The 27961-nt window shown below is 37.3% G+C and overlaps 1 protein-coding gene across 1 annotated transcript in view; it reads right to left on the bottom strand.

Annotated features, from left to right (window-relative positions):
• MYO16 (myosin XVI) overlaps window positions 1-27961 on the bottom strand; it is a 252767-nt gene that overhangs the window by 174784 nt on the left and 50022 nt on the right. The window contains exons 4-6 of the mRNA XM_057390020.1: window positions 27134-27242; window positions 14155-14279; window positions 10242-10367 (exon numbers count right to left, since the gene is read on the bottom strand). Of these exons, the coding sequence (XP_057246003.1) occupies window positions 10242-10367; window positions 14155-14279; window positions 27134-27242 (360 nt within the window). The remainder of the gene's footprint in view (window positions 1-10241; window positions 10368-14154; window positions 14280-27133; window positions 27243-27961) is intronic.

The following is a 27961-nucleotide window of genomic DNA, read 5'->3' as shown; positions in this document are numbered from 1 at the left end:
CATTTGTGTGGCTTCTCCTTTCATATCTTTATTTATTCAGTACCTTTTGATAGAATACCAGGAAACAACTTAGACCTTCATTTTTTTCCTTTCAGATCTTACTTCTGAATACCATCCTTCCCAAACTTAATTACCATTTCTGTACCAATAAAGCAGGGCTGTCTCTCTTTTCCTGGCATTCTGCTCACACTGCAATATTCCTGCCTCCCTCTGACATCTCTCACTGAACGTCTTACCCTCTGACTGTTGAGAATGCTACTGCAAAGAGTATTTTCCTGCCTCACCCCTTTAACATGGAAGTCCCACCTTTTAGATCCTTCTGGCTACTTCTTCTCTCACCAAGCCAGAAGCTCCTTGCCCTCATTTTCAAAGGACTTCACAGACTCTCCATGCTTTGTGTATTCCCCCTCATTCAGCATTCAGGCTTAGGAGCACCAGTGCTGGCCAGACTGCAAGGCTTCTTGCCACAGGTACGTAACTGCAGTGTCAGAACACGAAATATGGGGTATGAAGGAGTAACAGAGATTCCTCAAGAATCTCCCTATGCCCTTGAGGCTGCAAAGGCAGCTCCAAACTGCTCTCAAACCACGCTGTTTTTCACTGCTAATGAATTAGCTGGAGAGCAGAAGCAGCATTCATGAAGCAGGTCTTCCTCTCTCATGTGGTCAGATCTTTTCCTCTGAAGCCATGTAGGACACCAGATGTGTGCCAGCACCTGCAAAGGACAAGCTGCTGGCTCTGGCTGAGCTTTTAGCTCTTAATATSCAAGTCCCAGAGCCACTAACTCAGATCATTTATTCCCCTTCTTCTACCATCAGAGAGATACCTGCTTAAGTTGTAAATTCAGAAAGCTGGAGGTTTTATGCAAATATCTCGAATGATATATTGCATGATGATGAATATGCATCATTCAATTTRCATTAACCCCCAACAGTACATTCCTTCAGTCTTTCACTTTTCTTCCCYGTCAACACCACATTCTCTCCCCTTCTCCACTCCTCTTCTGTCTGTTTCAACATTGGACTTACCCTACCATCCACTGGACATATCTGACCATATCCACTAAATGACCTGGCTCACCACCAACCTTTTGGTTCCTAACCTCCCTCTCCATTTTTATTCCCCAGGCACTTCTTCACATCCATTCCTCAGTTCTCTCTGACTAAGCCCTCCCCACCTTCTTCCTGCAATTTTGTTCTCTGTCACTTCTCAGGTCAGCACTCCATTTTTCCTGGATAAGGTCCCCAAAATGCTCTCATCCAGAGTGAGACAAAGATGTACAATAAGAAACTAATGGAACATCAATATTAGATCAAAATCAATATAATTTTCGACCATCAATCTCACACTATTGTGTGACACACACTGAAGTCACCAARTATTATTTTAATATCTAAGGTATATATTCACTAAACACAACAAAACCTCTGGACAGAACAAAAGAATTATCACTGATTACACCATTATAATCTGCAGTCTTCATCACTCAGTAAGATGAGTGATCTTATATCTGCAGTCATAAAGACCACCTGCACTCATAAGGACCAGTTTTCTATTGCTCGTAGGACTAAAATTTATTTTACTGGGTTRAAAAGTGCAAGTTTGCCTGACTGTGAGATTTTTGTTAGGCGGTTCCCTAGGACTGCTCCCGATGCATGCTTATGATTTTTCAGTTTTGGGTTTTTTTGTTTTTGTTTTTGTTTTTAATTAGAAAAATAAAGCAACCAAAAATTTAGCACTTCTGGTAGCAAGGTGTGGAAAAATACTTGACTTTTCCTTGTGAGCTCCAGTGTTTGTATGATTTGAAGACCTGTATTAGGTAGAAGATTAATCACATGGGCTGAGAATATTCCTTTTGTTGTCTGCTTGGAAAATCATCAAAACTTAGCCAAGTTTCAAACCTTGGAAAAAATCAGCTACCCAATGCTTATAAGACAGGGTTTTTTTGTTATAATGGATAAACCAGGGAGTCCTCTTTTACTCGTACAGTCCACTGTAGGCCTACATGTTGGTAGAACCAATAACATCTGCTCTATTTAAATATCCAGTTGGATGTTCTAAAGATTTGCAATAACAGAAATAAAAATCAGGGAAGTCATTTCAATTTTTATTAGTACTGTTATTATTATAATTGCTACTGTTATTATTATAATTGCAAAGCTTCTCTTATCGAAGTGCTGTTGCTTAATGCTAACCATATATTCCATTGATCGAATAAATAAGATCAGATAAGTCATGGAGCAATAGAAGTCTTTAGGATAACTCTGGAGACTATTTAACTAATAAAATGGGGTGATAATGGRCACTTTACCAAGCATCAAGAAGATAAAGAAGAAAAATGTAGGTTAGGGACCTTAAGCTACTGGGGAGTGAAACAAATTCCAAGACAGATACTCCCAACATTAGGGAGTAAGGTAACTATTAAGCCATTACTAACAGCATGAAATAAATGAAGAGTACCTGTGAACTGAGCTTTTAAGATCATATATTCGTTCTCCATTACATATTAGTATGCCTTAGATAACTGTGTGTCCCTTAAAGACAAAATTTTATATGCAAAGCCCTAAAAAAGAGCAACAGTGTTCAGAAGCTAGATAGCATTTCCTCTGCAATTGCAAATCTGATCGGCAGTACTGCTCTAAGCACAGGAAATTATSTCTGAAACTCGTTACAGATCTCCCTTCCTAATACAATATAGATTAGGAAGTTGTTTTTTTTTCAGTGCAGAGAAAAGGGGACCATGACCACCTGTGGTCAGCAAAGTGGAACAGATTAGAAAAAGTAGGTTGTGGGAATAGGATGAGCAGCAGGGTAGAAAGCATGGGGWGGGGAGCGGGGTGTGTGGAATAGAAGAGGGCATGGATAAAAAGCTGGAATTTGGAACTARCAGCATGAAATAAATGAAGYGAAAGGGAAGAAGAGAAATGTGGCAAGGGGCCAGGATGTAGGTAGAGACAGAATAATCAGAAAAATGAAAGCTGAAAATGACACGTGAGGAAAAAAACCACTGAGACTGAACAAGGGAGATTGGGACTGTAAGCAAGTGGGACAGACGGGCAGGAAGGCTGGCATGAAGTCAAAGTAGAAAAAAAATGAAAGCTTGGATGAGAATCAGGGAGAGGAGGAGGAGCAGAAGCTGACTGTGCAAGGAAATCAGGATTAGGGTAAAATGTGTAAGGAAAGGACATGAAGCCAGGCAAATGAATCGGACAATAAGGCAATAGAATAAGGACAAGAATGGAACAGACTGGAGGCAATGGGACAGCTAAGGCTGTGTGTGGGAGGAATGAACYGTAAATACTGCGTCTGTTTGAGCACAGAGCTTGGAATGGAACCCAAGTGCCCCAAGTGTCACCRCTACCTTTCTGCAGTCAGCAAGCTTAACCTATATGGTCTAAGAGCGTGCCTTTTAAACCTCTGGAACAGTTCAAGCAAAAAAGGGGAAGCCTAATGCTGTTTTCAGCTATTAAAAAAAGTGCAAAGGACACTCAAATGTTTTTCTACAACTGATGTAAAAACTTCATCAGTCTTCACTTCAAGAYTGATAACATACATTTCTATTTTTCAACTCACCAGGAAATTAGACAAAGAAAAAAGAAATAAAATCAGGGAAAGTATTACGTGAGCTTGTGATTAAAGATGCTTATAACTTATGGTCTTACAAGTTATATATTTATACTACACAGAAGATCATAAATCTGGCACTTCTCCAAGTTTGTGCCKAAAAAGCCTTGTTAGACTTCTTTTTCATTTTTGCCTCTCATACAAGAAAGTCACTATAAATGATATATCAAGGAAAATAAAATTTTCATTGATCAGAGAGATCCTGCAATAACCAAGTACATAGTGTAGACCGTGCACACCTCAGCTTTAAAAACATACATGGAAACTGAGAATTTTATAGTAATTTTGTAAATTAAGATTGTTCCTAGTCTGTATATGAAGTTCAAGCTATTTTATCATTGTGTATTGTGTGAATCTATGTTTTCTTGCCTTATGTTCTCTCCTCACAATTTGCATTTGAATCATTTATAGAAATCATGTGATTATATTGAGAGTGAAAGAAAGATCTCACAAGCAGAAATCCCAAAGTGGTCTCTCTGTTTGAGGAAAGTGAGTGTAATTTGATCTGAAGGGAAATATGGCTCTTCCACCTGAGTACAATCACACATGCCAAACATGAACAAAAAGACWAAAGAAAAAAGGGTGAGATATGTCTGGATAAAACATTCTCTAGAGGATTTTCTGACCATAAATTAAAGACTCCAACTACTTGACAGGGAAAATATTTATTCCCTRAGTGACTATAAACTATTCTTTTTGAAACACTAAACAAGCACCCCCTTCTTTAGGCCCTTCTCATTGAAAATGTTTGTGGAGTGTGGCTGCAGAAGTTCAGAAACTGCATTCAAAGGAACTATTATAGCAATGGCCAAACTTGATAAGATTAAGTATCATTTCCCACAATGAGTTCATATATCCCTTCTGCACTGAAGCATATTCCAACAACAGATGTGGATTTCTTTCTGTTTYGTGCTCAACRTGCAATTAAAAWAAAAAAAAGGAACTACAAGTCACAGTTGAGTCAAATGAGTAATCTGTTTGGTTAGGATGAGCAAATTGGTTCACATTGTGAGAGGGTGTATTCTCTGAGACTTCAGCAAGGAGCAGAGTCCCTTTTACACTCTGAAAGAAATGCTGTGTTTTGATGAACTAACTAATCAGAGAGGTTTAATTCAGAGCAACCAAATGTGTGTAAGGGAGAATTTACTTACAGAATAACTGCACACATTTGAAAATGACACAGGATGTATATAGTATGCTAAGAAATATGAAGCAGGCATCTGATATCTATAAACATTTTTTTATTTATTTGGGGCATTTCCAATTTACTGATGGGAAGAAATCCTTGCTAGTACAGGAGTTGCAGATATACAGTCAGCAGTTGAACAAATGTCTTATCCGGGTTTTTTTGACATCATGAAACCCTTTAAACCCCAAAGCCAGAGGCTAAATCTGTCTCACTAAGAGAGTGCAATGGAGCAAGCTTAAGTATCCCTTATAATCCAAACTGCTTAACTGTTAGCTCTCTCCCTGCCTCTCCTTTGGACCACTCCAACCAGCTCTCTAAAAACATGGCTAATCTCCTATARAGGAAACTAGCTCTAAACAATATGAATGCGAGCCAGACTGTTGCCTGGCTTAATCCCTAGCCCTCTTTTATTTAGTGATTTAACAGTTTAGACACAGGCATCATCCCCCAAGGATGAAATTTGGGGAGAGGTGGCGTTTAAGCTACTGCAAAGTCAGCTCTGACCTGCATGTCTCCGATAGCTGTTTGAAAGGTGACATTTCTGTGATAAACAACAAAGAAACAGCTTGTGCCTGGGAATTGTGCCAAAGTACCCAAGGCAAATGTCAGAGCTGCAGCCTATTCCCACCATGGGGAGGGCGAGTGTGCGCTCTCCTGATCACAGCAGCTGGAAGATGTCCAGCAGGGACAGCACTACCAGTGCCAGATTACTAGCTGTCCACAAAGTGATTGCTGTGCTAAATTCAAATTAAGGGGCCAGCCTGAGGAAYACAAGTCGCCCTTCTGCAGTTGGCACCGGTTCCAGCGTGGTACCCAAGCGAGACGTGTGCCCCGTGCTGGTGTGCACAGACAGCAGCCACAAAYACACCAGCACTGCCCCTGCTGCGTGACAGTGACACAAAGGAGTCCCTTTGAGCTSCCTCAAAAACAGGGCTCAAATTTGTCCAAAAGGCCCTGTTACATTTACATAKGCAACCCTGACACATTCTAATGTCTTCAGGCTAGCTTTGTTGCCCTAACAATCCTATTTTGAAGAGATTTTTGTGTGTYACTGATGCAGATTTGGATGTGTGTTGTAGAAGCTATTATTTTCTGTCATTTTATTGAAGCAAAATCATTATGGTAAGCAACTCCTGATCTTAGTACCTCAATAATATATATTTTTTGGTATAAAGTTAGTATCTCAATGTGCATTAAAAACATAAAATTGCTTTTAGCCTTAATACTTATTGCAGGTGTAGCGGGGGGGAGGGGGAGGGAATGAAAACAGTTCTAGAAACTCAGAATAACATTGTTTAAAAATAGGTCTGTTTTTTAATGTTTGCAGGCTGGGAGTATTTCAGTTAACAGTCTATTGCACTCATTGATAACCTAATCTGTCCCTGTGAAGCAGATTCTTGTCTTACAAACAGAAGCTGACTTTGAAGCAGCAGCCTCAGCTGCCCTTTTCTGTACTCAGCAGCCATATCCTGAACACAGCCCTCAAATTSACCACCAATATCCTCTACTCCTATGCAAAAAAAAAAAAATATTCTGCTCTGGATCTGCATACTCTGTCACTAATGGGRCAATTCATTTATCATTCAGCCACGTTCTGTTTCAGTATCTGGACTAATAATGTTTTTACCTGGTAAATTTATCCACTAAACTGGTTTTCTTGACAAATATATGCAAAGATAGATACAAATTTTATTTTTTTTTTCAACATCAGACAATACATACTGACAGTTAAAACTCTTTATTTCCTCTCTGGAAATAATGCAACACCATTCTGCTATGCTTTGCTTGTGATAAGATKGGTATTGTTGTAAGTATCTAATCCTACTCATCTAGGATTCACTCTGTGCAGCTTCATGCTTTCTAAAAGTAAGGCATCGACTCCATGCCCACTTCATGATGACTGTGGAGACCTAGAAGCCAGTGGGCAGTTGACCCATCCTTTGGCCCTAAACTTTGACTGGATTCCTCATGAAGAGTTTTAAAATGTTCAGATCACACCTCTAACATATGCTAGTTGTCCACKGCCTCAATAACCAAGGGAGGAACAGACTTACAAGCAGTGAATCATCACCCCTATTTTAAATGCACCCCCTAGAATTTTCTGAGGTGTCTTCCAGAGGTGATTCTTCACATTAGACAAAAAAAAAAGCTTTTACTTTGTCCTTGAGTTTAGTTGGCTAAATTTAGTTGAAAAGAACCCCATCCTAAATAAAAATTGGTTTGCMACTATCAAAGAATCTCTACAAGCCAGGTTGATTACAAGGTGTGGATATAATGTCTGTCACGTGCTTAGCTCACTCAGATTGATCTATCTTTCTCCAGTAATTTCACATATAAATCACTGTGGAAAATGGTGCAATAAGATTTTATAATCCACTTCATTTACAACTTGAGATTTGTAACAAGAAGCTTACAGTGCCTTTATGCTTTACAAGTTTCCTCCTGCGCAGATGCAAATTAAATTTTCTCACTGTAAAGTTAAAACTTCTGCAGTTCTTTTTTTTTTTTTTTTTTCTCCAAGGTAAATTAGTACCATCTTTATTAGGGCTATGCTCTCACAAATAGCCAAATGTGGTGGGCTTTTTCCCATTTTGTATAGAGCTGTATATATACAGAGCTCAGGTCCTTCGACTATGGATGGCACCCTAAAGTAGTGTAACAATTTCTTCATACCACAACATTTTTTTTCCTAAGATAATATGCTAAATATATGTATGTAAAGTCTATAATGTAAAATATTTCAAAAACTAAATCTGTAATTTGTGTAACTAATTCAATAACGTTTTATTAAGGTGAGCAGCTTCTCTACATGAAAAATACATCTGTAGTTACTCTGCAAACAGGAGAAACTATCAGTCCTTCTGACTCCTGGAATAACATACTGTCCCTATAGTGGATGGGGTTTGGTTGCAGGTAGTGCAGCATCACTGCTAACAAACTATTCAATGACAATGGTTTAAAACAGATTTTCTRAAATTTCTGTGACCAGTCATTAAAGGATCATGGCTCATCAGACAAGCTATAAAACAAGAAAAGGGTACTTTGCCATTCAAATACATTCCTGGAAGGACAGAAATCCTCCCAAGAACTTAAAAAGACAGCAAACTAAAACCAAATAGACTTTTTGACAGTTGTCCAGTACAAGACAGAAATTTATCACTGTAGCAAGTTTTTCAAGTGTGACTTTCAAAAAAAATATGCTACAAATATGTACCAGTAGAATRTGAAACTGTAAGGGATCAAGTCCAGAATTTATATCAATGACTTCTTCAGTGAACATTAATATTTCTGGCAAAAAAATAACTATTCCCTCATAAATACATTTTAATTTAAAAGAGACTATCCAAATCATGTCTTGTCTAAGGTTATTCCCTTTCTGCCATACTACTTTTACCCCAAACAGGAACAATGCTCATATTAGTCTACGATTAATTACTCAAAATGAAATTATAAACATGTTATGCATGTGAATTCATTCTAAGGCTAAAAGATATCCCAAAACTATCATCACAAGAAAGGAAATTTTAAAAACACCCTGATGGCATAGCTACCAAAAGAGAAAGTGCCCTGATGTCTAATAAATCCCTTTTATGAAGGAATTTAAATTATTTACTAGTTTCTTACAAACAGAACTACATGGAAGCTATATTTATCTCCTAAATAACACCGGCAAATTATATATCATGATAATAAGATATCTCTAAACTTTATTATTCACTAACACTACAAAGGGAAGATATTTGGTCTGTATTTGGCTAATTTTAGTGAAGAAGATTACACTGTTCCTTCATTTATCTCTCTCTCTGTGTACCCATACTGTTTAGATAGAGACTGGTRCAGCTGGTCCCTGACTCCTCACTGAAAACCCCTGAAACAGTCAGAATTAACACTATTGTCATCTGGGACATAAAGGGAGATACAGTTCAACAGAAGTGCCAACAAAAAGGATCATTTCACAAAATAGCAATCTCAGCTCTTAGGAACTCCTCAAAAGGAAAGACATTTTTTCCATTAGCCACTTTCACCTCCAAACTTTATATGGCTCAGGTCTGTTTCAAAAAGAAAAATATCTAACTCCACGAGAAAAAGAGTAATTCAAGTCATCCAGAGTTAGTATTGCAAACCTACGCATGCCACACATCCACAAGGAAAGGTAAGTTCTTCCCCAGTCCTTTCAAGGGACTTCTTTCAAGCCCCCTTCAATGAAACTCGGGTTTAGCTTCACAACGGAAGAAATGTACACGTAGTATAAATACATTGTTGCAGTACAAAGCCCTAACTTGTAAGCCAYCCTAAAACACAAGAATAAGCAGCCCCAGCTCAACACCGCATCACTGCTATCCCCTTACTTCTGAATAAGAGCTTTCTTGCCCTAATGAAGTCTGAACACAGGCAGAGTGAGTGCAGAGGGATCCGTCAGAGCAGGATTGTAGCAGAATTATAGAATAGCATAGGATAAAATGGGATGAGAAAATCCAATCGACAGTAATTCAAAATACCCCTGATACCTCAATTGCTAAGAAAACTTTGGTATATCTTTGTGGACAATTTTTCCCTCTAAATTTACACTACCTGAAATTATTGAAGATACATTTCAGGATATATGCATGTATGTTTGTATATATATATATAACAAATGACATAATCTATTATGAAAATACACACAGCTTTGACACTCTATAAAAGGAGAAGACACAGTATCTCAGTAAGATTAATCTCCATCCCAGCAGAACTAACTAGTCTCAAACACATCTATTTTTACTACTATTTTTACTGCACTCCTATTATTTTCTTGTTGTAAAGAGCTGTATTTATTTTCTGAAGTCTGAGCTAAGATGCATCACAGGGGTTTTTGGAAGGTACTTATGGGTAGGTGGTGATTTGTGAGCCCTGAGATGGGTGGTCAAACTAACAAAGACTCACTGAGCGCGTCCAGGGAGAGTGAGGATGCAGGAAAACTGAAAAGATAGGTTAGTAAGAGGCACAAGTCATGTTTGGGCATAGCCTACAAATGCCAAACCCGAGGCACACTTCCAGAACTCAGCTGGAATGCAACTGCAGAGTGAATCCTGGACATTTATTCACAGAAATACAAACAGCAAAAAAAAAAAAAAAAAAAAGTTGGCTAAATAAACTTAGACATCAGACTCTGAAAAAATAACAGACGAAGTGTTTGTCTTCCTCTCAAATGTCAGTGCAAATTGAATTTTTGCTGGAGACAAACTGTTATTGATGGTAGATTGAGCTGTATGGGGTTGATAGTTTATAAGATTCATTCCCAAACAATCTCTGTCATTTAAGATGCCATCTGTATATTAATGTTTTCTACATTAAAATAAGAACAGTCGCCCTGACTTGAGAGCATTTGTTATTGCTACAGAAGACTACCATAAAGAACAGAGAAGCAGGTGAAAAAATCATGCTTTACCTGTCCATACTTTGCAGCCAAATGTAGGGGTGTCCAGTACTGATTATCCACCACATTGAGATCAGCCCCATGATCCAGTATCAGAGCTGCAACATTCTTGTATCCATTAGCACAGGCCACATGTAGCTGCAATATAAAAGTTAAATTCTGCGYATGTTAATAGTTTAAAGCATGGTGTCTTATTGCATATCTTTACTAAATCACAGTTACAGCAAATACAAAATATATGTGATAACTAAAAACTAGAAAAACACTGAGGTTTTAGCATTTATAAACAAGATGCACCAGGGAAAAAAAATTAGTTTTTGCTTATTGTGAACAACTAAACAATCTAGTCTGACTATTAGTTTTCATATAACTTCAAGCAAACTGTCTTTMAAACACATTCAAAAACTTCATGAGCCCAGGTGCAATCATACATTTCAACAGAGCTTGAGCCCTCTTAGAACCTAGAACTAACTTTCTTTTCTGGCATTTCAAAYATCCCAGAGTTAAGCTGACACTACTCCAAAATTAATTCATTAACACATACTCAAACCAAGCACATTGAGACTGCAGCACGAAATTAGTGACGAAAAATACTTCCTCAGTTTTGAACCACAGATGATTTATTTCCTATGCTTGCACTGTTTCCCTAGATACTTAATTATTTTAATTGGTAAATGTTTAAATAATTTTAGTTGATTTTCTGTAGCTGTAAACTTCATTTAAGAGTCAAAGTGGAACAGAAGGAGGGTGGAAAATGTTAGTAGCACACTGAGAGAAACTCAGGTCATGAGGAACCTCAGGAGGTCAAGTAGTGCAACTTGCTGCTAAAGCAGGGACAACTTCAAAGGGAGCTGTGTTTGCTCATGGCTTGTCATTCTGAGTAACAAATACAGCAAGCATGAGAAGGTATGAAAAGTGTAATGGCAAGAAATGGAAAAAGGAAACTCAAAAACATCTTGGTTAATGGCTGATTTGAGGAGCTGGACATTATCTTTTGCAACGCATTATTATTTAAGGCTCTATATGTGTTTGGCATTTATATCAGCAATCCATTCCACTGTAAGTTTTTTACAGAATGAGATTTTTTATATATTAGAAAAAAAAAAACAAACAAACAAACAAACAACAGACATGTTGGGATTTTACCTGATTAATAAAAATAGCTAATATGCAGAGTAAATACAGAAGCAATATAACCCCAAAYGGGTCTTGTGGACAGAGAAATAGGGCAAGATACAACAGGGCAATAAAACTCTTTTCTCCAGTAATAATGAAGTAAAAGAGGAAAATGCAATAAGGAACCCCATCAGAGAAAAAAAAATGTAGTTTGTAGGTTTCGGTGGAAATTGTTTCTTATATATGATAAATAAACATATATAAGGCTCATTTTTTATATGATGAGATTGATCCAGTTAACAATTTGGTAGTCTAGTTTCTCATAGTTCTCTGTTGTAATTTCAACCAATGCTTTCACTTCTGGAAGCAAGGAGGACAAGACCTGAATTTGGAATTTGGCACAATGTAACTGCTCATCCCCAGTCAGAAGGACTTAATGCTCACACTGGTCAGTAAGAACAGGGCACAGGAATATTGCAGAAATTGAGAAGTGAGATTATAAATTGTAATCTGTAACCCCAAACCACAGAGCCCAACTATATGGGTAGTTTTCTCCTCAAAGTATTGTTAGCTGAAGATACTATTTTTCTGGTGATTGAAATGGATAGATAATGGCAATAAAAACGTCGTGCAATAAACCTGTTATTACAATTGTGTATTTCCAAAGCCACTACAAGAATAGGAGACACTAAAATGAGAGTCCAGGATATTCTTTGCCTTACCCTCTATTTCTGGTTCAGCTGTACATGCAGGGAATGTATAAAGTACTCACTATGAACACGCTTGATGCAGAGGGAATTAACACATTACAAATCATCCTGAATCTTCCCCTGGAAAGGGTGCAGAACACCCCTGCCTTGGGGGYAGAACATCAATTCTGCTTTCTATGATTTCCAGTGAACAAAATGCTCAATTTTTTTTCCTATAATTTGACGTAGCTTCATGGTGGAGGGAGGGTGTGTTTTAACAGAAGAAATTACATTTTCTATTCAGACATCAACTTGACAAGTGCTATTTTCAAGCAGTTTAAAAGTYCATATGAAATATTTGATGGCTGAAATCTTTCAAAGAAAAATTATTACAGAAGAATACAGCAAAAAAGTTAATTTTACCAAATATCATGCTGTCTGTATTGCATGTGCACATGTGTAGGTGTCATGAATTTATGAGAATGTGTGTATTCATGTATTTACAACAATAATTCCTTGCTTGGTTCATCTTCTCCTACACATAGACTTAGACATATATTCTGTCAAGAGAAAAGAAACCTAATTTGATACTTACAACTAAGATACTTGTCTTTTTTGTACAAATATAGAAGAACAAAACACCATTCCCACAACCTTTTGATATACACACAACCATCACAGACTGGCTGATTCAACACCCATGAATAAAGAGAGAATTGTTTAACAAATTCTGGATTTTCCACCAGTTTGTMAAACAAAGTTCCACATAACAGAAATCTCAAAGCAAAGCAAATTTACCTACTTTGCATCTACTTCTTGAAAAAAATCAGATTTCAGCAAAAACCTGTTCATGCCAACTTTCCCTCTGTCAACATTCTACTAAGCAGGAAAAGAAGTACCCACAATGTTTTTCTCCCAAAACCTGCAGTACTTTTAGATATCTTTTAGACATATATTTCAACCATTACAGCTAACTGCAAAAAGGATTTTATACAGAAAGATTTATCTAAGTTCATAACTCAGCTTAACTGAGACAATTCTGACTAAAACAGCAATAGAAATTAAGTACAATAGTTATGTGATATAGCAGCTTAGATAAAAAGTATCCAAAAATTAGAAGCAAAATTAATGCTTTTAYGAAATAAACTAAAGCTTGTGCTGTTTCTTCCCACTCCTTCCCGGCTTCCCTCCCGTTTTTAAACAGTTAACTGCCGTGGGGTGGCCACCACAGAAGTCACAGTGTTCTGTTTCTAGAGAGAACCAGTGGCTGGATTCAACCACTCCCAGATATGAGGCTGATCACTTCTCTGGTTGTAGCTTAAACACTCCACAGGTATTAAAATATGGAATACTAATGATTCAGTGTATTAATTCAGTATAATGCAATGTAATTCAGTGCAAATGCAGAAATTATAATAATGGTAATAATTATTACTACTCTAATTATATTAGTACCATATTTGCACAAAAAACCAAGGTACTTTAAAAATTGTATTAAAAAATATTAATGCTGCTGATTAATATTAATGCTGATTTGCCATTTATTGACACATTGATTTTAAAATTATTTGAGAGCTGAARAAGTAGAAGTCTTGACTAAACAAAGTGATAGAAGATCAATTGGCAGAAAAAAGGATAATAAAAGCTAGTGACTACAAATAACATGCAAATTTGGGAGTGGGAGTACTTCTCCACATATATAGTGAATGCTTCAGCTCACCAAACCAGGATGGGATCACTTCATKAAACACTGTTTTAATGGGCTCAGCCAGAAGATAGGAGCCAAAACCAGACATTACTGAGTGGAGTTTCAGCCCCTCTCTCACAGACAGAGACCACAAATATCTCCTGCAGCTTTAAACCATGGTGTTAATATTTTGCTATTAATTCTTATTTTGCATATTTAACAGCAAGTAGCAAAAAAGTTGTCATTAAGGTGCTTCATTATCCTATTTGAAAATCTGTATTATACATGGAATTGACACATCTATTTTCAAAAGTCCAGACAGAACCAAAATCTTGGTTTACTTTCCTTTTATAAGAGAATTGCTTTGCAATCATGCTGAACTTGTTGCAGTACATGCATATTCCCAGGGTGATAATTACATGTTCCCACTCACCAGGGTAACTCCTTCATCATTCTTTTGATTCACGCTCCCTCCACTTGAGATGAGCTGTCGGACATCTGTGAGCATCGTCATAGCTCTCTGGATCTTCATCTGGCGCAAGGAATTCAGCTCTACACCTGGAAAAAGAAAAGGATGAAATCTTCTGCTATTTTATTCATCAATAAAGAACAGGAATATGATTTTGTGTGCTAGGTTTTTAAAAGCTTAATCAACATGTAATTAGACTTTTGCGGATATTTTTAGACCGTTTACTTACCTACATTTATCAAAAAGTTTACCCCTATTTAAATCAYGGATGATTTGAAGTCAATCAGGAATATCCAATAAAGCACCCTGATCTCCYACTGACTGCAAGAGCAGTTGCAAGTAAAGCAGCTGCAGTATCATRAAACCCACTGGGAGTGTGAAATAGCTGTGATTGGGAAAATAATTAAATAATCTAAGGAAGCCATTCAAGTGTTTGGGACTTAATTAAATTTTTTTGTYGCATTCTTTCAGCCTCATGTATACATCCCAGTAACCAGACCAGTCCCTCAAATCTGGCAGCTTGACTGCTTGRGAGGTTGTGAAGTCAAGCAAATTACATTAAAACTCAACACTTTTTTTGTGTGCCTGGGTTATTTTTAACTGGGATTAGTTCYCCAGCAGAGACTAGACCATTTCAAGGCCYCATAAACCAAGAGGAAATGTAGTGKGGAGGTAGGAACAAATAGGAGGGGACTAAAGGAAAGAAGGGAATGAGATTGCTTGTGTCAGCATGCTACTGAAAGAACAGCTGTCAAAGGACAGTATTAAAAAGAGGATAAGCAAGGCAGTCTGTAACCAAAAGAAAGCTGGTCTCCAGTCTGAAGTGGTTTAAAATTAGAAACAGGATACAATGAATTTGTGAAGTGGTTAAATTAGCAACTGGCTGTGGTTTGATTGGAATACATAAACAAAATTCAGGACTTCATTCTTCTGCTTCCAGCTCTATGCGATTATTTAAATCCATTTATAGAAAATGTAATTTGAGTATAAAAATTCTTTCTCTCTGCCCTGGCCATGACATAGCAAGAAAGCCATATGAATAGATGATTTTTTGTTTCTCGTCCACATTTGTCACTGAGCTGAAAAGAAATCAACTATAAATTAATTGAATTAATATGTATTTAACCTAATATTTATCTTCAACAGTTCTTGAAGTTCTTTATATTACTAAAACAACTGAAGCATGTTTCAGGGTAAAATCATATTTTAAGTTTTGTAGTTTTAATCTGCCCTGGAACTTGTATAAATGGGTGTACCATATGTAGTTCATCAAAGAATTCCAAATTTTCTTTTTCTAACATGCTCGTGTACTTTATGTTCTGTTGCCTGCAACATTTGTAAGAGTTTCAGATCTGAARTGAAATGTTTATTGTGAGCACTGTCTTTCTATTCTCTTATTTTTACTCCTGCCACCTAAATGATTCTAAGTAACACCAAATGTAAAACACAAATCCAGACATGAAATAGAGAAAATGACATGTTTTCTGTATTACATGTTTCTGGATTAACTCTTTTTTCTTTCCCATGAATGTATTTTAGACAAACACATACATGTGTATGTGTATATATATKTATGACMCTGACARATTAAATGAGACAATGWYCCCAAAGGAGAATGTGTTTAAAATCATATTTCCTGACAGTTGCTAGACCAGATCACAATGCAGATTTCACAGAATGTTCTCAGTGTCTCTTAACAATCAATGTATTTTGTCAGAACTAAAGTTTCTATGCCTTTATCACACTTTGGAGTAATGATCTGAAACTACCTGATGATATTTATAAACTACCAATGCCACATGATGTCAATTACTTTCTTTTTTTTTTTTCTGTCTACCTACTTCCTGCTTTTTGCAACAATAAATTGATAGTCTAACATTCTTGTCCCAGTGACAGAACTCTCCCAAATACCTCAGGGCAATATACGTCCAAAATTAATTCTCATTTGCAGTGCTAACTTAACATTTAAAACATACAATATTGAAGACTGAGCAGACAGGATGRAACTTCACTGGTCCAGATGAAGTTTTCTTCTAATGTTCTCAGGTAAGAAAGATTAAAGTTTAAAAATATATGAAGCATTTTATACCTGATGAAAGCAGCCATACTTAAGTAGTGCTGCAGAATTTATGTCAATTTTTTCTTCCTCTTGATATGTCCGGTAAACAATTAGAAAAAGTTTTAGGTTTCAAAGAGAGAGGAAATGGGTGGAAATCAATGCAGTACCTCTTTTGTCTGAGAGTACCTTTAACACTCAAAAAAGAAAACCAATTTCACAATCCACAAATTAGAAATACMAGTTTCTGATTTTCCCAGGGAGGAAAAATGAAAAATGAAAAACAATGCTGATAGTGAGACCCAGTTATTATCAGGTTGTTTCCCTCATCATGTTTAATGTAAATTACAGTAATGCCTACAGGTTGAGGGCAGAGGCCAGCTGAGCCCACTCAGCCTTTTTGAGCAATTTACTACTGAGTGCACCTGACATAGTCTGAGAATTAACATATCAATATATTCTTATATTAACAGTGAAATACTGATCTTCACTCCTTGTAAATTGCCTTTTATAGAACCTTGTGATCTGTCAGGGGCCACAAAAAACCTGGCCACTGAAAGATGGCTCCGCTCGTGTTGAAAGAGAAATCAAGAAAAGCATTCAGTTGCCTTAATTGCTGTATGTGTTCTATGATAACTGCAATGCAGCCATCAGCTCAGGGAAAACACATAAACCATGCTACAGTGCAACAAAAGGCACAGTCTGTGTGAATCCAAAACCTATTCAAGACAGCTTTACTGGCTTTAAACTAACAGCTGTGTAAAGGAATGATACATATTTCATTAAACAAACAGCAGTAAATCAGCCTGGCAAGAGAGGTACCCACCCAAGTGACATGGGTTCCACAGACTTCATTTTCTAAATATCCAGAGTAGCTTTGAAAGTGTTATAGAAACAATAGTTTCCCTTTCTCTACTCTTTCAAAAATATGAAAACACATAAAAATTATTAAAGCCACAGCCTTAGAAGCGTAGTTTTGAATTCCAAGAACTCAGGAGCTATTAGGCTTCAAGCAAAGACCTCTCTGGTGGGGAGCTGAGAAGCAGATTTATCAAGCGTGCTCATGTATCATCCTCTGAGGCTCAGACAAGGAGACCTTGTCAATAAACGCTTTCCCTTAATCAAGTTCATAATTCTAGGGAGTCTGCTCYCCTTCCCTAGGGAGTGATACTTTCCAGGAATTTAGACAAAACAACAAAATGCTACTCATACAGTAAGTAACTCTCACTGCCTGAATCAAAGAATGACCTTCACGTTGCTTTTCAAAAGGGAAATGTGGTTTAGAATTCAGCTGAAATGGGACGACAGCCAGCATGAATAAAAAGAGGAAGAAAACCACATTGGCATCTACTATGGAAACAGATTCACATTTCAAAAAATGGAAARTYAAAAAAAAGAAAAAGGCATACGATGGAAAAAACACTCCAAATACCCTGTTAAATTTTAGGAGAGCTACATGCTCACAAATTCTGCAGGAGATAAGATGGAGAAGGAACAGTTGAAACAGCAGTGACCCTGCAGGGCACACATTTGGGGATGAGTATCAGTGYTGATGACAGGTGGGAGCATAACCTAAAAGCTACAAAATAAATTACCTCTCACTCTTAAAGAAAAACACCTGACAAGGCCATTTCATGTGCTTTGGCTGTCTCACCTTCAGCATATGGTTATAGAAGTGACAACAAAAAAAGAGAAAAACCTCAGATAAATAATGCAAAAGTAACTTTCCAAAAGTTTCAATGATAAAGCAATACATGGTAAACAGAAYTGAGGATTGCTATTAGACATATTTTCCTCACAAATATCCAGTGCAAAGAACCCTGCAAGGGAACACCCATTCCTTGTATCAGTATAAAGCACAAAACTGAAGCTCTTCYTGGCAAACACACATTGCACACACCCCCTGGAGCCACTCTTGCTGCAACATGCAGGTCTCATTCTCCAATGCCCTTAATATTCTTAATGAGAGGTCAACAGCATCTTGACAAGCAGACACAAACACACACTAAAAACTTGCAACAGCATTGAGAAGCCAATGTCTCTTCTCATACTTGAGTCTTCTCTCACTCTTAACTATATCTGCCTTCCTGACAGAGCTATAGACACAGCAAGACTTTTCACTCCATGCATGACGTGCCTCTCTTACTCTTCTTTCATTAGGGGGATACCACGGTTCAGAATTTGTATTTTGCTTCTGTGCAGCACAGAATAGGATAGACATGGTCCAAAAAAATCAATTAAAAAAAAATCATGACACAATTCTTCAAATACTAATTTTCATTCACTGAAATATTCAGATGTAGCTATTACTTTATTTGTTTGAAGTTGTAGAAATACTTCTCTGGCTGCTTATTGGAAATCTTTGTAAACAGCATTATTTTTGTTAGAGTACATTGTTCAAAGCTCTTGTGYGTATCACTTGGCATTATGTGAATTTGATTTTCAAAGGTGAGCATGTAAACAGATACCTGCCAGCAACATTTACCATGTGAGAAGGGAAGCCAATATTTTCAGATTCTGTAAAAGAATGTACACTTGAAAAACTACTGGGGCCTACARCTCTAATTCACTGCAGAAGTATTGACTGATTGTTGCTGGAGGACTTTACCTTTTTGCTGTTAAAGATATCATTACRTATGGTTAGTGAAGGATATGTAGTTTCATAGACTGGTTTGGGTTGGAAGGGCCCTCAAAGACGATCTAGTTCAATCACTCTGCCATGGGCAGGGACATGGAGAAGGAACAGCCTTTCTGCTTAGAGCCCCATCCAGCCTGGCCTTGAGCACTCCCATGGATGGGGCATCCAAAGTTTCTCTGGGCAAACTGTGCCAGTGCTTCACCATCCTCACAGTAAGGAATGTATCCTTAACATCTAGTCTAAACCTACTCTCTTTCAGTTTAAAACATTGTCACTGTCCTGTCACTACATACCCTTGTACATAATCTCTCTCCATCTTTCCTGTAGGTTCCCCTCAGGTACTGGAAGGCTGCAACTAGGTCACTGCAAAACCTTCTTTTTTCCAGGCTGAACAAGCACAATTCCCTCAGCTTTTCCTCATAGGCGAGGTGCTCCACACCTCTAATTATCTTGGTGGCCTCCTCTGCACTCACTCCAGCTGGTCCATGTCCTTCTTTTGCTGGGGATGCCAGAGCTGGATGCAGATGTGTGGGTGGGCTCTCCCCAGAGTGAGCAGAGGGGCAGAACCACCTCCTTTGACCTGCTGCCCATGCTGCCTTGGAGGAAGTCCAAGGCACAGTTGGCTTTCTGGGCTGAGGAGATTTATTTATTTCTAGTCTGAATATTCTCTCAGAAGTGAAACTCCCACCTCCTCCTCATGTAGATATCAGAGTGACAATTTCCCACTCCAGTGAAACACGCTTTTATTCCTCTCTCTTCTGTAACAAGGACACTGATGATCCTTTCAGCTAAAATTAGTTAAGTGAACTGTCTCTTAACTTGTCTGAAAACAAAATTTTTTTTTGTAATTTATTTCAAGAGAGACTGGCACAATCTCAAGGACTAATATTAAGGTATTCATTTGTGGATACATATTGCATGTTTATTRTTTTATTTGTAATATTAATACCAGAACACAGAGGCAAAAGAAGTATTTTGCTATCTCTGGCTACTTGTGATAAATATCATGTCTGAAATGAGATTATCACAGATGGCATTTCTAGACTACAGATTTTGCTGCAAGGTTTTAACATGGTTAATTTTGGTTTTTTTTTTCTGTGAGAGAGCATTCAAACATAGGCTACTCAACATGTGCCAGGGAGGCAGGAGCTGAGGGTGAAATACAGGCCAGGCAGGTCAACGTCCTTGCTGACCAGGGAATAGTCCCACAGTACTCAAAAAGAAAATTGAGCAGATCTGGTGATGGGAACTGGGGCCAACAGCAGTCCTGTGATTGCCAGAAAAGCCTCAAGCAACAAATCCAGATAAAGCAGGTGAAGAAGTCAGTGGTCTGGGGCTGGGATCAACAAGGACCATGGCTGGGCACACGACGACCTTAAGCAAGGAGATGCCTGTTTTCCATCTAGTATCTGTTAGAAAAGGAGATCATAAACTACTGGCTACAATTTGAAATGTTAATTTCAGTGTCAAAAAACTGCACAGTGAATTTAAGGGTTTTCCCCTTGATAGAAACATATGGGTAATATGCTGGAAGCATGAAAATGTTAACAGGAATCTAAGACTTCAAAGTCAGCCCCCCAAGAACTACAAAAAATAAAAATTAAGGTAGCTTATTCACACTTCTATTAAAAAGCAAAAAGACCAAATGAAGTTTAGCATTCTCGACACTGACATTTTCAGTGTGTCACTTGTATTTCATTTTTTKAAGGGATCTACAGAAACATTTCCTTTGTTCCTCTGCTCTCACTGGCAACACCAACTCCTAATCCCTACCATCAATTAGTCAGGCTCTCTGCAGAAAACAGATTTTTTTTTGTGTGATAATCTTGTGGGTAGGTGGCTCCCAATCAACAAGAATCAAAGTGAAAAAACTTTAAGCCACCCTGAGGCTSTCTGGTTTTGATTGCCTGTTTTTCTGTCAACTTTCTGCATCAATATTGTTGAAAGAAAGTTTGTAAGCATAAATGAAGATCATGGTGCATATGGTTCTAAAGCAGAAAAGATATCAGGGGATTTAGTTTTAGCTGAAGCTTGCTGATCTTTAGTGCTAACAGTCTGCATGTGTTGGCATTTTACTCAGCTCCCACTGCAGTATGTTAGCAATAATTCCTTAATGTCTGTGAAATAGTTTTAAATATTAAAGTCTAGACCAGTATTTTTCGAAAAAGATATTGATTTATATCAGTTGCTTTTCTTGACTACACTGAAGAAACTCTAAGATTTTTTTTTCCCCTGTTGGATTACTAGATCTCTTTATGGCTTTCTCTAGCACAACCTCAATATTAAAACATTTTGGTGTACACATTCATTCCGTTTAACTAATAACCATAAAACCCAATGAAAATACACATAACTGGAATTTTCATTTTGATCTTATTCTCACAAAAAGTCCCAGAGTGTTGAGAAACACACAATGACATGTCCTGYCCCAGTGCTGGCAGCTGTGGGGCTGTTGGGATGGGTTGTTCCATCAKCTCCTCAGCAGGACACAGCCCGGCAGCCAAGCAGACAGACAGACACTCCTGAAGGAGCTCCATACCTGTGAAAAACCCACACTGAAACAGAGAAGTGTGAAGAAAAAAGGGGCAGAGAGGGAGACTGGCATGTACTGACTCGAGCTCCCCTCCATGTGCTGCTTGTGAGGGTAGAAGAGTTTGGAGTGAAGGAGTGAAGCCTGGGAAAAGTGGAGGAGAAGTGTTGTTCTAATGTTTGCCTTTCTGTTTCTCACTTCATGAACCTACTCCAATTGACAATTTTCACCAAGTTGAATYTGTTTAGCCCGTGGCAGTAACTTGTAAGCAATCTTGCTGCCTTTATCTCAAACCACAAGCTTTCTCATCCTGTTTTCTGCCTCTGTCCTCATCAGGAAGGGAATGGGTGAGCAGACGTGTGGGAGTTTGGTTCACACCAGATTTCATGGATAACTTCAAATTAACTTACAGTTTAAATCAGAAGTATTTTTTTTGGTCTATGCTCCTATCACATTCTAGATTACTGTGAAGCATCAGGTTGACAGTAAATTTTTCCTTAATCCTCACCCACTACTTTTCTAAATAAGATTTTCCTGCACATGTCACTCCCTGTGYGCTGTTAACTGTTGGCTTCAAGGAAATTCTCTTCATTGTAGTAATTTACAAGTCAGCTACTTCTGGCTAACATTAAAAACTGTCTTCAGTGTAGGACTCTGTACTTATTTGTAGCTTCTTTCCTTTATTTAAATTCTACTTACCGATCCAAGGCAGAAGAAAAAAAAATATTTCTTCGATTTGCAGCGGAAGAGTAAGGCTCAATTCATTTGCTAGTAAGAATTTAACAAACCATGGTCTATTTTTGCAAAATCTGCACAGTATTTTAACTTTGATTTTAAATACTGTGCAGTATTTTAACTTTGATTTAAACCATACAAACCCACACAAATGGATAGAATTTTCAGATTATTTTGGCTCTATATACAGTTTTCTGAGACACCTGAATATGATCCTCTTAATACTCAGGGAACAAAACAGATCCATTATTCCCATAGCATGGAATAGATTTTGCTGAAGTGCATGAAAWCTCTATTACCTTCAAAGGTCAGCAACCTTTAACCTCCTATTTTAAATTATTTTTGCCCCCACAGAAAGTGAATAATACTCCGTAAAATACTTTGCAGTAAAGCAATACCCATTTTTATTTCTCTACCTGTGTCACAGTAGGAAAAGAAATACCATCTGTACCTTCGGGTAGATATGTTATTTAAATACAGTCATTCTTCAAAAAAAAATTAAAACACAACAGATKATTTTCTTTTGCTTTTGTAATGATCTGCTACTGCATAAACTCTCACTACGCAACAGACAAGAAAGCTATTAAATTTGCTTTCAGATGTGTGTGATATGTAGATAGTTCTTTAAAAAAGGAAGAAAAATAAATATGTAAATGTCCAAATACTCTTTTCTCAGATTAAATAACAAGGCTGATGTTCCTGGAATGCAGTAACCCCACTGAAAACCAAAGCCTGATATCTTGGAGGACAAAAGAGAACAGCTCTTTTTATGGAATTACCGTGAATGTGTTACCTCCTGTGACTTGGGAAAYACAAAAGCAAGAACTATCTGTCAATCATTTGTATTTTTATAGCTGAGTCATGCAATCCACTACAAAACTATATACAGGAAAGAAAATACACAGAAATGTTGCATTCCTCAATGTATTAAATATTTAAAATAACCTAATGGAAAAGGATGAAACATAAGGATCACATGATCAGAATTTCACWGACACATTTCTACAGTAGAACATTCTGACTCTAGAAATAGAGAACACACTGGCGGTCATTTAATGTTTCATAGTTTCAAAATGCCATTAATGAATCAAAAGGTTTTCCTTTAAATATAAAGCTTTTATTCATCAAAATAAAGGCTATGGAAGGTGCCAGGTGGACCTTCCTGATGATTCCAATAATCAATCGGGTTTAAAATAGAACAGGACAAATAGTGAAAAAAAATCACCTTTTGACATTATTATTTTCATTTCACCTCTGGAGAGAGAGACCTCCTGAAAGTAAACAATGAACAGATATGAAGCTACAGGTGTAAGTGGCAGGTGAAACTACAGGTGTAAGGAAATTCCAAATGAAAACAAAATGACAATAAAGAACACAAAGATGGCTTAGCACTGGAATGGGAAACTAGAGAGAAGTAAATCTCCAGTCCCACCTGGCCTTGTCCCAGCTGATCTTGTCTCAGCAGATGTCGAAGTCCCTAAATGTCATGACTTTCTTTTCACAGCAAAACAAGAGCACCAGTAACAGAGAAAACCAATGACATCTTGGCACGGGACAAATTTAACAGCTTTTACTGGTGTTCTCCTTGTGGCTGGTCAAAGGGATAACCCTTCTGCTCTCTAGAGACAGCATTTCCTASAACTGCACTGGTGGTGACAGGAATTTAGACTACTGAATAGGCACCTCCATAGAGACTTTTAAATTTAAATATCATAATAATCATCCAACATAGCAGATTTCTGTGTCTCAGTGGGCCATTCTGGGCTCCYTTCACAGCATAGGGAAAGCAGCAAGAACTTCAGATCATAACTCAGGTGCCTCATTACAGATGCTTRCATTTGAAGCATCTCTTCTGCTCTAAGAAGGGTTTGCTATAGAGTGACTACCAGACAGTAAATTGAGACAAAATCAACCCAGGTAAAGCCCTTGATCTRCTCAGTCCAATAGGCTTCTCAGTGCCTTGTGAACATGATCTAATATCATCTAGTTAAGGTATTTCAAACACTTTCCTAAACATGAAACTGGATGCTGTATTTTCCCTTCCATCCTCAATTACGGATATTTTAAATGAAGTTTATTACACACCATAATTGCTACTCAACAGAACAATGCTCTTATTGTACAGAGGATATGTACCTTGTGTTCTCTTAGGAAACTGAAGGCTGCTAATTGCTTTCTTCAGTCAATAATCGCTTTCAGTACACAATATAACATTATTTACATAACATAATGTAAGAGAGAAAGCTGATTTCTGTACAGAAAAAGAGAGTATTTTAATGAAATACTAATGATTTTATTAGACTTCAGTGATTAAATCTCCATAAAACATCCTCATATATTACATTCCATAACATTAAAGTATAAATGAAAACTTTCTGGCACTTGTTAGATGATTAGAATATTTTTTATTTGTGGTATTCCTGTGCCCTAACAAGATCATTTACATGCAGAACTCAAAGAACTAACTTCAGTAACTGTTTTAAAATATATAAATCATTAAAGGCATCCATGGCTATTGTTATCACTTATGGCTCCAAGCCTTCCACAGAGTAAATTAAGTTATTTCAAACAATGAAGAACAGTTCAATCACTAAGATCTGTAGTGAAATTGAGCAGATAGAGTGAACTACCACAGTAGTGAAATCTGTAAGAAATTATATACACACTAGACTTCTAAGAAATCTAATGTTCCCAATTAACAAAGTTTTCTGTGGCTTCAAAGCCACTTGTTCCAATCTTACTTTGTTTCATCGAAGCAAATAGATAGCTTCTGGTTTTCTCATTAGCTGAGCCATAAGGCACCTAATTTTATTTTTCTCTGTGAGCTCTGCAATTAGAGACAATGACTAGAGTATAGTCTACTCTACACAAAAATCTCTTCTTTACATTGTGAGCCAGGCTACAYAACTGAATGGAGAATATTACAAAAATATTTTAGGAAGCTCACAGAATAGGGCCTTATACATTGAATTTAAAGAGTGATATTACAGGTGGGTGTTTCTCAACACTACAAGCTGAAGATGGTATTTACTACAAGATCAACTCATCTTGCGGAACAAGACTTAGTCCTGACATTGCTCTGTTTTGGGGTATTCACATGCAGATGTTCATGGGGTTTACTGCCACGAGGAAAATACCAAAAACAATCTACTGAGATACATTTAGTCTGGGAAATTCAAAGTAATCAATATTTTTTCATACAGCTTCATTTCCTTCAAGAATCCCCTCTCAGTTACTATTAGTCAGGGTATACAAATAGGCTATACAAATATTTCAGTAGGYATTAATTAAATTAGAAAAATCAGATACAAACCAAAGATACTTTGAGCTGTTTCTTGTTACAACTGTAGCAGACGAAGCAAAGCTGATGAGCATTTTGACCCTGATCACCCAAAGGCCAGGTTTTCATGCAGCACTGCAGTTAAGGGGTAGGATTGATCCATCCTAACAGTCTAAACCTAAAACCTGSCAACTTAAATTCTTTTTAGTCAGCAGAAAGAAACAGTCCTGGAAGTCAGTTCTCCTCACTCAGGCAGGTTRGGAACAGATGAAACAATGCATGCATTTCTTCTTTTGGTCTGTTGACCAAAAGGTCTGCATGATTAGCTTAAACTTAGGTATCTAAAGTTAGTAGAGGTAGATATGTCCTTCAAAATGTTTAAGTCTTATAATTTGGTAACTTCCCATATTTATGGAATCACTGTTCAATTAGGACTAGTCCCTCTCCTACCTACTGTAAAAGAGATAACTGTAGATAACTGTAGATAACTGTAGAAACTAACCAATATTTAATTTTTTTTTCCACATCTATTTCATTTGGTGACCAAGCATAAAAAAAAAAAAAAAGAAGACAAACCAAGAAAAGAGGAAACATTTTCTGATAGATCTGTATTAACAACTGCAATTAAGCAGACTACATCTTGTATGCTACAGTAATTTTGCATGTTCCATATTAAATACCAATCAAAGTATTTGGAAAATTAGGCTAAAAATATCTGTGTTTTTCAAATCAATAAAGTATTTAGAAGCTAATAGCTTCTTTGCCATTAGCAAAATCCCACACCAGAGCTGTGAAGACAGTGCCAGGCATTGAGAAAGCGAAATTATAAAACATGCAATACAGTGGATGTGTGCAGTACAGGACCTGACACTGAGTGCTATTTCCTTGACACTTTCTTTAAGTGTTCATTAACAGAATATTATTTAACTTAGTTTATGTTAAAATACATACTTTAAATWGAGGCAATGTTGAAAATACACATTTTTACATTACTGCTCATTGTATTTGCTTAATGCCTTTTCCTCAGTGTTAAGATGAACCACATACAATGTTAAGACAACCTCTCATCAGAAGCAATGCTAGAAATCTCTGTTTGTAACTCTGATCTAAGTTTGGAAACTGATGAGTCACAAAACCAGTTTTTCAATACAGGTCCTGTCATCTATAACATACTAAGCATAATTCATAGAAGAAACCTATCTGCAGTATTTTCAAAATTAAAAAATAAACAAAAAAGAAACCAATACTATTATTTTTAAATAAGGGATAAAGTGTCATATGCATTTTCATTGAAATGTGTTACAAAGATTTATTTAATTAGCAGTCTGTCACTTGAAAAAATATTCTCTGAGACTGTACATGGGAAATGAAACAAAATTTGAAATCTGGTCCTTGAATAGTTAAAGCAGGTGTTTTAAAGGTTTCTGCATCGCTGCAGTTTTTCTGCTTTGAATTTACATTCTAACCTCTCCCCACAAAAGGTGAAAAGCAGTTTTGACAATGACAACTGCCATTAACCTTTGTTAGTTGTTCCAATCTAACCCACTAAAAACTTTATGGCTCCAAATCACCTTCCTCCCCTTCATCCCCAAACTATTATAGTTCAATTGGCTGTGGTGTGACTTACATCAAATCAATATACATCCTTATCATTTTTATGACATGTTCAATGAAGACATTCCAAAAGCTGAAGAGCTGACTTACCATTTTCCTCCAAGTACATCAGAAGGATRCTGCTGGATTCAGTCCCTTCTACAGCATAATCGAGTGCAATATTTCCATTAACATCTTGCAGAAGCACATTTGCTCCAGCCTACAGACAAGAATTAAAAGAATATAAAGGTTTTTATAGTGAAATCTCAAAACACAACTGGGGTTCTTATACAATCCCATTCAAAAACATTTCAAAGCTGGGGTTCTTAGACAGCAGGCTGATCACAACCTGAAACAAAACCAAACACACAGAAAAACAAAGTCAAAATGAAGGACTCTCGAATGTCGAAAAGCTGGCTTTGTTTGAGACAGCTGACACTAAACGTCCAGTCTGCCTTTGCCACAAAGATATCTGAGTTGCTCATCAGTGAGTTTTGGAACCAGCACCATTTAGAGCACAACATTTTCAAGTCAGCTGTCAGTGACTCCAGTGTGCCTCCCAGCAGCCCACAGTACCAGCAGTGGCTCAAGAGCTGACTGACAGGCAGCACAGGCACCCTGCAGCAGGGATGGGCAGACAGCTGGGCTGGGTAACCTTGTCAGCTGGCCCGACCTCTCACGGCCTCATCCWTCAATCCCACATCAACGGGAACCATCCACTGCTAAATAAAATTGCCATTTGTTACCAACTGGAGACAATGAAAGGGAGMTTGATGATTTCAACTGTAGTCCCTAAAGATGCCAGGCTGAGATTTTTCCAAGTTTCATTCAAAATTCAATATAAAGGACAGACAATTAGAAGGAGCCCTTGGGGGTGAGGGGTGGTGAAATGAGTAAATTCATGAGAAGCTTGAAAAGAATCCACCAGCATRATAAGAA

Source organism: Malurus melanocephalus, unplaced genomic scaffold (assembly GCF_030028575.1).
Source record: "Malurus melanocephalus ecotype Western Australia unplaced genomic scaffold, MMel_1.1 scaffold_1, whole genome shotgun sequence".
In the NCBI taxonomy this organism is placed as follows: domain Eukaryota; kingdom Metazoa; phylum Chordata; class Aves; order Passeriformes; family Maluridae; genus Malurus; species Malurus melanocephalus.
Note: the sequence above shows the minus strand (reverse complement) of the source record. Positions and strands in the feature narration are given on the sequence as shown.